The 11,413-nt window shown below is 27.9% G+C and overlaps 2 protein-coding genes across 2 annotated transcripts; both read left to right on the top strand.

Moving 5' to 3' along the window:
• The first annotated feature begins 6,768 nt into the window (after window positions 1-6,768).
• On the top strand, window positions 6,769-9,439 carry LOC123268027. Its single transcript, XM_044732907.1, has 3 exons — window positions 6,769-7,375; window positions 8,592-9,179; window positions 9,333-9,439. Exons 1-3 carry the CDS (start codon window positions 6,877-6,879, stop codon window positions 9,437-9,439), a joined length of 1,194 nt encoding a protein of 397 aa, XP_044588842.1. The 5' UTR covers window positions 6,769-6,876.
• Window positions 9,440-9,484: 45 nt separating this feature from the next.
• LOC123267771 lies at window positions 9,485-10,679 on the top strand. The gene is made up of 2 exons (XM_044732613.1): window positions 9,485-9,613; window positions 9,821-10,679. Exon 2 carries the CDS (start codon window positions 9,923-9,925, stop codon window positions 10,649-10,651), a length of 729 nt encoding a protein of 242 aa, XP_044588548.1. The 5' UTR covers window positions 9,485-9,613; window positions 9,821-9,922; the 3' UTR covers window positions 10,652-10,679.
• The last annotated feature ends 734 nt before the right edge of the window (window positions 10,680-11,413 follow it).

Genomic DNA, 11,413 nt, shown 5'->3' with positions numbered 1-11,413 from the left:
AATTGGTCAAGATTAAAATGATGATTCGTTACAGTTATCAATTACCTTCTGTTTGAAAACGACCTTGGGTCATGTATAGTTCATTGAAAAAAATTATTATTATCATTTTTTATTTTTATTATCATTATTATTATGAATTAATAGAACAAAATTATGCCAATTAAAAATTTTTCCGTTTTTTAAATTGTTGTTTTTAATTAGATAATTATTCCAAATATGTCTTAATGTCAGTGAAATACTTTACGTAATGGAAAAACGTTCTAATATATTATGGCTTACTATTGATAGAACACGTGAGACTTGATTCTAAAAATTATCATTTTCTTTGGATAACGATTATTGAAAGATTTCGGTTCAACTCTGATGATGTAAAACAATCATAATAATTGTTTAGAAGGGGGGCCACATTAATTCTCGCGATAAAATCAACATGATTATATTTTTTTGTCTATTTACTGCTTCTTTTTTTCTTGTTAAACTTTATCGAATATATAATAATTAAAAAAAAAAAAAAGTTTTTTTAGATGTCAAATTTTCTTATTAAAAAAATTTTTTGTAAAAATCTTGAAAACTAAAAAAATAGAGATCTTTTTCTTCGGATTGTTTGTTTTTACTTGTGTAAAATACCAAAAATAATAAAAATAGGTATATGTTTTTGAATAAATTACATTAACAATTTTTGGTATTCATTTTATTCTTTTCCACCAAAAAAGCTCGAAACTACTTAAGTAATTTTATTTAGACTATCTTCAAGATATTTATATCGAATTCGCAGTAAAACATAATTTAAAATAAGAAAATGCTCAATAATATCGGTATATTAACTTTCAATAAAGCCAAAAATAGTAGTCCTCACTTCAAAAAAATTACCGGAAATATTATTGGCAGGAAACATAAAAATTTAATAACGCGCCTAATTGCGTTAAAATGCTAATTATTAAAAATTATGAACAAATAAATTTTTATCTAAAAACGCTCAACGGTACTATGATATGTTATATGTGTTGATGAATACGTAAAAGTTATAGATAAAAAGTATAATGTCTATTTTTTACGACTGTTATCAACGGAATTCATAATTCTTCAGAAATTGAAAAAATCAACAATTGTTAGTATTTGTTTTGAATAGAGATATTTTATAAAAGAAGTTAATATTAATGATGTATTTAAAAAAATTAGGTCGATTAGTTTCTATTGACACAGATTTTTTACAAATTTTTCTTACAAAAAAACTTAAAACTCCAGTAATTAAATTATAAAAGTCATGAATTATTTAAGAAAACCACAATATGATAGTTTGAAAGTAAGCTACTGATAATTTACTTATTGAATATTCTTTCTCATAAAACAATATTTGTTTAGATCATCTTGGCTTTGGAACAAGAAATTAAAACTCTTTCGTAATATGGGGCGTGCAATTTTGGCTTCTGTAAATTAAGGTAGTTGCGTCACACCAAAGAAATTTTTAGAAATCTTCCAAACTTAAAATATAACTCATTAAATACATAATGCACTCGCTGTAGAAGACGATTTACCTCATCTAAGAAAAGATAATTGCAATTGAAAATAACATTTTTACACAAGTGGTATGAAAAAATAACGAGAAAATAATGAATTTCTATTTTTTACTTCCCGCTATGAAAATCAATGATTTTAAAAAATTGGGAAGCTATTTTTACTAGCATTTGATTGTTGTACTCTTGATTTACCACTTTAAGAAAATTTTATTCAGATTCGAATAGATCTATTCTCACAATTTTTTAGATCTACGTAGATGAAAATAGTAATTTATATCATATGGCCGCAAAGTGGCGATTTTCTGATAACGGCGATGTTGCGATATGAGCTTGGTTCGTGGCGGGAATGTACGAAAACGGGCGCAATTTTAACGTCCGAGGCGAAGCCGAGGACGAAAATTTACGTTCGTTTTCCCGGGTAAAAAAGATTATATATAATTATATATAAAAAATGACCCTATATAATTATATAGAATTAGATATAATTATATAAAATTATATATAATTATTTCTATAAAAGTAAAAAAAAATTCGGCGTGCGCGAAGATCGAACCGGGGACCTGACGCTTGAAAGACTGACGCGCTACCTGTTTACTACGAGACTTACTTGTGGAGAAGAGTTTGAAATAAGTACAAGTAATACAAATCGTATGCATCATCAATTTTTATAAGTTTACTTAATTAATACAGTTCCTATTATTTCATCCACAAAATACTATAGATTAATAGATTATTAATCATTGGAGTAGCAGACTCTGAGATAAAAAAAATTATATATAATTGTATATGATTCATATATAATTATATATGACCCGTATAGTTACACTGATAGAAGGATTTGTTTATATTTAATGAGCTTTATTAACTGTTAATAAGTGATTTTTTAACATCATGGGATATAATTAATATATATTACCAGTTAATAAATTATTTATTAAATACGATTTATTAAATGTTAATAAATATTTGTTAACAGTTAACAAATATTTATTTAAAATCAAAAGCAAAAATAGCAATTTTCTCTTGACATTTTTTATAACTTGATAGCTGGAATAATTCGATAATAATTCAAATCACTAAATAAATGAACGTTTTTAATATTTAAAAATATAAAAGATAATCATGAGCTGTAATAGAGTTCGGTATATTACAATAAACGTTATTATAATATAATATAATTAATGCAAATAATTTATAAAGATGATTTTTGTTTATAAGCAATCTTCATATCATATGACATTGCAAGTGAAACAAATTCACTAAACAAAATATTTATTAAAATTTAATAAATTAAATAATTGCCTTAAAAAAAATTAAATATCTAATAGTTAATAAATCCTTTCATCATTTTTTCCGAAGATCAGTGTTTTTACTAATTAAAGAGTTCTATATTTCAAAGCCATTATCCCCGATCCAAATTGATGTTAGACTAATTTTAAATTTTACATTAAATTTTTATTTATTAAATTCTTTAAATTTTAATTTTTACTTATTATTTATTTTCACAACATTATTGTCGGTATGAACACTCATACCATCCTTGGGTGAATATATCTAACAATTAAAAATCTTTATTTTAATTTAAGAATAAGCAAAGATGATATATTCTTTACTCAGTGAGACTTTTTTCGGCCACCGAAAAAATAATAACTCGGAAATATGCTCAGACCAGGAATCGAACTTGGATCTTTAGGTGTCGCACCAACTGATCTACCCTTAAGCTATCCGAGACACTGTCCGTAACTATCATTCAGTTACCTATTAAGACCCACTGAGTAATTGTTGTATATTGACAATTTCTAATGATGTATTTTTAGATGTTTTTAAATACGTAGACTCTAATCTCCTACTTGATTGTATGAAGATTGTACTCCGTCTAGCCAGGATTTTTCGATAATTTACTATTTTTTCTGAAGATCGGTGTTTTTACTAATTAAAGAGTTCTGTAGTATGAGTTCTATGGTATGAGTGCTCATATCGACAATAATGTTGTGAAAATAAATAATAAGTAAAAATTAAAATTTAAAGAATTTAATAAATAAAAATTTAATGTAAAATTTAAAATTAGTCTAACATCAATTTGGATCGGGGATAATGGCTTTGAAATATAGAACTCTTTAATTAGTAAAAACACCGATCTTCGGATAAAATAGTAAATTATCGAAAAATCCTGGCCAGACGGACTACAATCTTCATACAATCAAGTAGGAGATTAGAGTCTACGTATTTAAAAACGTCTAAAAATACATTATTAAAAATTGTCAATACCCGGGAAAAAATGATCAGATATGAACAGGCATGAGTCTTCAGGTCTGATCAGATATGAAAAATGACCGGGTCTGATCAGACCTGGCCAGGCATGTTCATGTCTGATCGGACCTGTTCATGTCTGACTCGATCAGGTCCATAAAAAAAAAAAAAAAATTGGTGCCCACGGGGATTCGAACCATGTACGTTGCGCTCTTCAGACTGACACTTTACCTGTTGATCCAATGACTCATCTTGTCTCTAATGTACCTTTCAAACTACTTTAAGTAATTTAAATTTTATACATGACTTATCCTTATAGTTAACGGAGTTCTATACTTAATTTATTAATTATTAATAATTAATTATACACAGTAAAAAATTTCGCGTCATTGCGTCAAAAAATTTCGTGATAAAAATTTTTATGTTAAATATTTAACACTTTTTTGTGTTAATTTAAGAAAATAAATGTTAAATTTACACATAAAAGTGTTAAATATTTAACACAAAAATTTTTAACAAAAAAATTTTTAACAAAAAAATAACAAAAATTTTTAAGTAAAAACAAAATTTCTTCAAGGTTTATTCCGCAATTATAATTTTATTGTTTTCTTTTAAAATTGAAGTTTTTTTTTAATTAAAACGTATAGGAAATGAAAAATTATTTGTGTGTTCTACAATTTAGCAGCTTTTGACACTACTGCAATGGACCAAGGCGGTAGCTTAAAATAATAACAGACACCTTGAAAGGACTTATCGCCTATCGATATCAACTGATATATTTTGGTATTTTCACGCTATCAAACTCAAACTTTTAATAAATAATCTTATTTTTCGCGTATTCAATAGAACACAGTAAAAATTTTATGTCACTGCGTCAAAATTCATCGTTAAAAATCATCGTTTTGGCATGGAAAATTAAAAAGTTCATGCTTATATAAGCCGAAATTTTAGATGAAAGTTGTACATTTAAAATTTATAAGGGGATAGAAACTGATACGTCATACGGAACAAATTAATTTTTAAAATAGAACTGCAGTCTATAGTTCGATAAAATTTTTCTTCCAGACTTAAAATATCAATTAAGAGGGCAAATCATGCATGAACAGTTCTTGTCAGCTGATATGTGGAGTTTTAATCCTTATCTATTTTAGGCTAGATCTGACATGATTAGACATGGACAGGTCTGATCAGGTCTGAGCGTATTTAACGCTTTAGACATGAACAGGCATGGACAGGTCTGATCAGGTCTGAGCATATTGATTACTTCAAACATGAACAGGCTTGATCAGGTCTGAGCGTATTTAATGCTTCAGACATGAACAGGCATGAACAGACGTGAGCAGGCATGAACAGACATGAGCAGGCATGAACAGACATGAGCAGACATGAACAGACATGAGCAGGCATGAACATATATGAGCAGGCATGAACAGGCTTGATCAGGTCTGAGCGTATTTAACACTCCAGACATGAACAGGCATGGACAGGTCTGATCAGGTCTGAGCATATTTAACGGTTCAGACATGAACAGGCACGGACAGGTCTGATCAGGCCTAATTTCAGGCCTGATCATACATGAACAGGCCTGATCAGGTCGGATTTCAGGCCTGATTAGATATGAACAGGTCTGATCAGTCCTGATCATTTTTTTCCGGGTATACAAGAATTACTCAGTGGGTCTTAATAGGTAACTGAATGATAGTTGCGGACAGTGTCTCGGATAGCTTAAGGGTAGAACAGCTGGCGCGACACCAAAAGATCCAGGTTCGATTCCTGGTCTGAGCATATTTCCGAGTTATTTTTTCGGTGGCCGAAAAAAGTCTCACTGAGTAAAGAATATAACATCTTTGCTTAATCTTAAATAAAAATAAATATTTTTAATTGTTAGATATATTCACCCAAGGATGGTATGAGTGCTCATACCGATGATAATGTTGTGAAAATTAATAATAAGTAAAAATTAAAATTTAAAGAATTTAATAAATAAAAATTTAATGTAAAATTTAAAATTAGTCTAACATCAATTTGGATCGGGGATAATGGCTTTGAAATATAGAACTCTGTAATTATATATGATTTTATATAATCATATATTATTTCATATAATTGTATATAATTATTAAAAAAATGTTGCATCTAATTATATATTATTATATATAATCATATATAAAAATATATTATTATATATAATTATATATTATTATATATAATCATATATAATTATATGTAAGTAATATATAATTATTTATAAGTAATATATAATAACATATAAGTATATATAATTATATATAAATTTTTTTACCTGGGCTGATAGAAGGATTTGTTTATATTTAATGATAATGAGTAGGGTGTTTCAAAAAAATCGGCTTTTGTGATTTTTTCAAATGGCCAGCAAATTCTCTCAGAGAATGCCAAAATAATGACCTTCTCAAAATTTGAGTTCTTAATTTAAAGATTTACAGGTCGCGGATCGTAATTTTCTATTCCCCCTTAAAAACATAGGAAAAAAAGGTTTTCAACTTTAGAATTTTATATCTTTGGATCGAATCAACTTATGGCAATGATCATCTCGGATTCTTATGTAGAATTGAACGCTTAACAAAAAAGGTCTCTTATCATTTTTCCATATATTGATTCCTTCCCGAGTTATTCAAAGTCAAAGTTTAATTTTCATCGTATTTTCGGGTTGTTTTAACTTTTATCGTACAATTATGATTAAGTAAAAAAAAAAAACATTGTTTATTTTAAAATATATGAAATTTCTATAATACGTTTAGTATAAATTAGTGACAAATTTTATAATACACAATATTTACTTATTACTACAGACAAAAAAATATTGTGATGAATTCATGATGTTTAGTAAAAAGGTATTGTTGACAACTACTTTGTTTAAACGATCGATTCTTATCTGATTTTTAATTGGTTATCAATTCTGTGATCCCTCTGCTGGTAAGTGCTGATAACATGTGTCAAAATTGTGCTTGTTTATTAGTGCATCGATTACGAAGAAATATATACGTATTTGTTTGAAACAATGTTTGTTTAATAATTCAAAGTGGACTTTATTATTTCTATTTATTTACAAGCTGACTTAAAATTTATTATCATGAGAGAAGAAATCTATTTAATTGGTCAAATGAATCAAGATTTTGTCGGAAGAAAGCTTCCATTACTCAAAGAGGTTATGTCGATCTTCTTTTACCACCATAAAACCTGTAATTTAACAATTAAACAAAGTTCAGCAAGTACGACAAAACAACTGATAGAACTTTGGCGAAAAACAGGTATTCCACTACGTCAAGAATCTTCTATAATTTTGTCAATAATTCGATCTCATAACAGATGGATACTTTTATCAAAGAGTAAACGTCAGAAAAAATCTCCAACACAAAAGAAGAAAGAGTCAATTTTTTGTAATGATTTACAAAAATTGTTTGATATTTCCCATGCTAATGTTCTCAATGAAATTGATGCTACAAAAAAACATTTTTCGGAAAGCCAAAGAAAACCATCTCGACGTGGTTTTATAAACGATTTTGGGCCTATTACTGAAGATATGGAAATTTGTTGTTTAGATCAGAGTGAAACAAATGCAAATAGAGATGGTAAGATTTTTATCTTTATTTTGTTTTTAAATAAATATCGATGGATGATACAATTTTTTTTATTAAAATGATATTTATTAATCTTAAGATTAAATTTGGAGGTTATTTAGGTCTTGATTACATGAATGATACCGATTTCCGATTTTTGATTAGTTCTGTTTGATGCTGTCAGGGTGCGTGGTTGTTAGTACGCGGTAATATTCAAAGATCTATTTGAATTATTAACATATTTTTAGTAGATTTCATAGAAATCTAACTATTGCATTGGTCCTCATGACGGAACTTTTGAAAAATTTTGCTATATTTCGACTCAGCTCGTCAAGCGAATTCAGAAAATGCATATGGTTCAAAAGTTTATATATGTATGTATTTATATATATATATATATATATATATATATATATATATATATATATATATATATATTTATTTATTTATATATATATATGGGATATAACGCGGCTTGTCAGGACGATAGCGTCGCCAATTTACAACGGATCTCTACCAAACTCAACATACTTATTCTACAGATAAATACCAAAGTCAAGTTCGAAGATGAGCTTAATCGGTCAAGTAATTTAGAAATACCAGGATTTCAAAATTTTGAAAATCATAAAAATTCATATTTCTTCACTTTCGAACTCGAATAACTTTTGAATGGGATAACTTATTGCAATTCTGTAAATTGCATCCGAAAGCTCTTTAAATAAGCTTTAATGTGAGTACCATGTCATATGTGTAGTCTCAAAATTATGCCCCATTCCCCTATGCCAATTATGAAATTTGCTATTGCACTGGTTTTAGTATTTGTCCGTCGATATATATTTTTGTCGATTGCATATAAGTTAAAAGCCCTAGTTCTGTATACAATCTTCGTTATATTTTTCTATTCATGATGAAATCTACTTCCATTTCGGCTGCCGAATGGTCTTTTTTAATTATTTCATTGCTAAAATTTCTTATAATGGCATATTTTTTTATTTGTCTATAACCGAAATTAATCAAATATTTGCAAATGATATCTTTCGTTTAAAAAAAATTATAAAAGTAGACATAATTTTATTAAAAAATAGTTACTAGTTAGAGTAATATTGATGATAAATCATTAAAATAATAGTTTATCATCAATAGAGTCTGTAAAGTCTATAATTTTTGTTTAAAAATTTTATCTGATTTTTTATTGTAGTTGTATTTCATTTCGATTTGAACGTTTTAGAAAATGAGGCACTTATGAATACTGAGACCCTTCTTCTCAGCCAAAAATCAAAATCTACCGTTTCTACCGTTAGTCAAATTTCTAACAATATCTCTGATTTTGAAGACGAATTAAAAAAGAAATCAAAACGAAAAGCACCTCTAATGAATATCATGACACCGGAACTTGCAGCTGCCCTTGATCGTGGAAAAGTTAGCAGCAGAAATGCCGTATATATTTTAGCTGCTACTCTCAAAAGTACTGGCATTGATATGAAAGGCTGTAAATTGAGTCATTCGACAATTCATCGAGCTCGCAAAAAATTTCGAAGTGATATGGCTGCTAAATTGAAAGATGGACTCAAAAACCAGGATAATTTTGTGCTACATTGGGACGGGAAAATATTACCTGATATAGTTGGTACGGAAAAAGTTGATAGACTGCCAATTATTATATCGTCATCAGGCAGTGAACAACTGTTAGGTGTACCCAAAATGAAATCTGGAACTGCTAAAAATCAGGCTGATGCTATTGTGAAAATTCTATTCGATTGGGGTATTTCTCGTAAAATAGTAGGACTGTCTTTCGACACGGCGGCTGTTAATACAGGTATTAATTCATGTTATTGTTTTCTTAAAAACTTTATCATGATATAATATAAAATTAATATCGTATCATTTGCATTAATATTTAGATTTGAACTGGTCATTATCGTATAAATTAATTTTTCACTTATGTTAAATTATATATTTTGTTATCTAGGAATTCACGGTGGAACTTGTAAACTGATTGAAGACGAGTTGGAAAAAAAATTGGTATATCTACCATGCAGACATCATATTTTTGAAATAGTATTAAAAAGTGTTTGAAATCCATTGGCCCGTTTCATCCGGCCCAAATGTACCAATTTTTTACGGTTTAAAAATAAGTGGAGTAATTTCAACACCTCAAATTATACCCCAGGAATTTTGGATCCAATCATACTCAATGCTCTTGAAGATGTGAAAGAAGAAACAGTAACGTTTATCACGAATCAGTTACAAGTAAGGTTATAGTTATAATATAGTCAAATGTTTTTAGATATTGTGTGCAAGTTTTAAGCGTATATCTTGAATTATATTTTTTGAGTTTAAAATTTAAAAAAATAGTTCAGTAAAAATTTATATTTTAAATAATTTCGAGTAATATATAAGATAAAATTTGCGGATCACTTATCATATCTATTGATTATTTTATTAACTAATTTTTAGGTAGCACAACCAAGAGATGATTACTGTGAACTTCTGGAGCTATCATTACTATTCTTGAATACTACTTCATCTACACAAATTTCTTTTAAACGACCTGGTGCTATGCACCACGCTCGTTGGATGGCAAAAGCCATCTATTCTTTAAAAATATTCATGTTCCGCAATCAATTTAACCTTAACTTTAAAGAAATAACCGGAATACGACAAATTTGCATTTTTGTTCTAAGATTTTATATACCAACATGGTTTCAGGCTTCATCTGGCATATTAGCACCGAATAATGATTTAACTTTAATGAAAGACTTATTACTTTACAGCCAAAACAATCCTTCTTTCGCTAAAATTGCCGCTGAAAAAATGTCCGATCACTTATGGTACCTATCTGAGGAATTAGTTGTTTTTTCGTTATTCGATGCAAATGTTTCACTGGATATGAAAAGAAAAATGGTAGTAAATATTAAATCTTCGAAAGCTAATGCAAAAAATTTTAAGCGATTTGTGATAAAAGACAACGTAAAGTCACTATTGACAATTGATTTATGTGACTTAGTCTCAGAGCAATCTCTGTTTTTGTTAAAAAAATTTAATTTACCATATAACTTTCTCGATGATGATGTTTCATTATGGCCAACTAATGAGAGTTACCAGAAAGCTATCTTGTTTTTGAGTAAAGTCCGAGTTATAAATGATACAGCAGAACGTGGTGTATCTTTAATAAGTGAGTATAATCTAACTCTTACAAAAGATGAAGAAGATTTTCAGTATTTATTACAATCTGTTAAAAAACATAGAGAGATGTATCCGAATTGTAATAAAACAGACTTAACGTAACAGTTAAGCAATCAATATCTTTCAATTTTCACAGTATTATAGAATATAATATATAATTTGTTGTTGAAATATTTGTTTTTGTTTTTTTTACACCACTTTCTATGTCTTAGGTATAAACAAGTGTTTTTTTCTTATTACATAACGATGAAAGTTAAAAAAAACCCGAAAATACGATGAAAATTAAACTTTGACTTTGAATAACTCGGGAAGGAATCAATATATGGAAAAATGATAAGAGACCTTTTTTGTTAAGCGTTCAATTCTACATAAGAATCCGAGATGATCATTGCCATAAGCTGATTCGATCCAAAGATATAAAATTCTAAAGTTAAAAACCTTTTTTTCCTATGTTTTTAAGGGGGAATAGAAAATTACGATCCGCGACCTGTAAATCTTCAAATTAAGAACTCAAATTTTGACAAGGTCCTTATTTTGGCATTCTCTGAGAGAATTTGCTGGCCATTTGAAAAAATCACAAAAGCCGATTTTTTTGAAACACCCTAATAATGAGCTTTATTAACTGTTAATAAGTGATCTTTTAACATTATGGAATTCAATTAATATTTATTACCAGTTAATAAATTATTCACTAAATACGATTTATTAAATGTTAATAAATATTTGTTAACAGTTAAAAATATTTATTTAAAATCCAAAGCAAAAATAGCAATTTTCTCTTGACATTTTTTATAACTCAATAGCTGGAATACATGATAATAATTCAAATCACTAAATAAATTAGAGTTTTTAATATTTTAAAAT

This window comes from Cotesia glomerata, linkage group LG6 (assembly GCF_020080835.1).
Source record: "Cotesia glomerata isolate CgM1 linkage group LG6, MPM_Cglom_v2.3, whole genome shotgun sequence".
Lineage (NCBI taxonomy): Eukaryota > Metazoa > Arthropoda > Insecta > Hymenoptera > Braconidae > Cotesia > Cotesia glomerata.
This window is presented reverse-complemented; position numbering and strand designations above follow the sequence as displayed.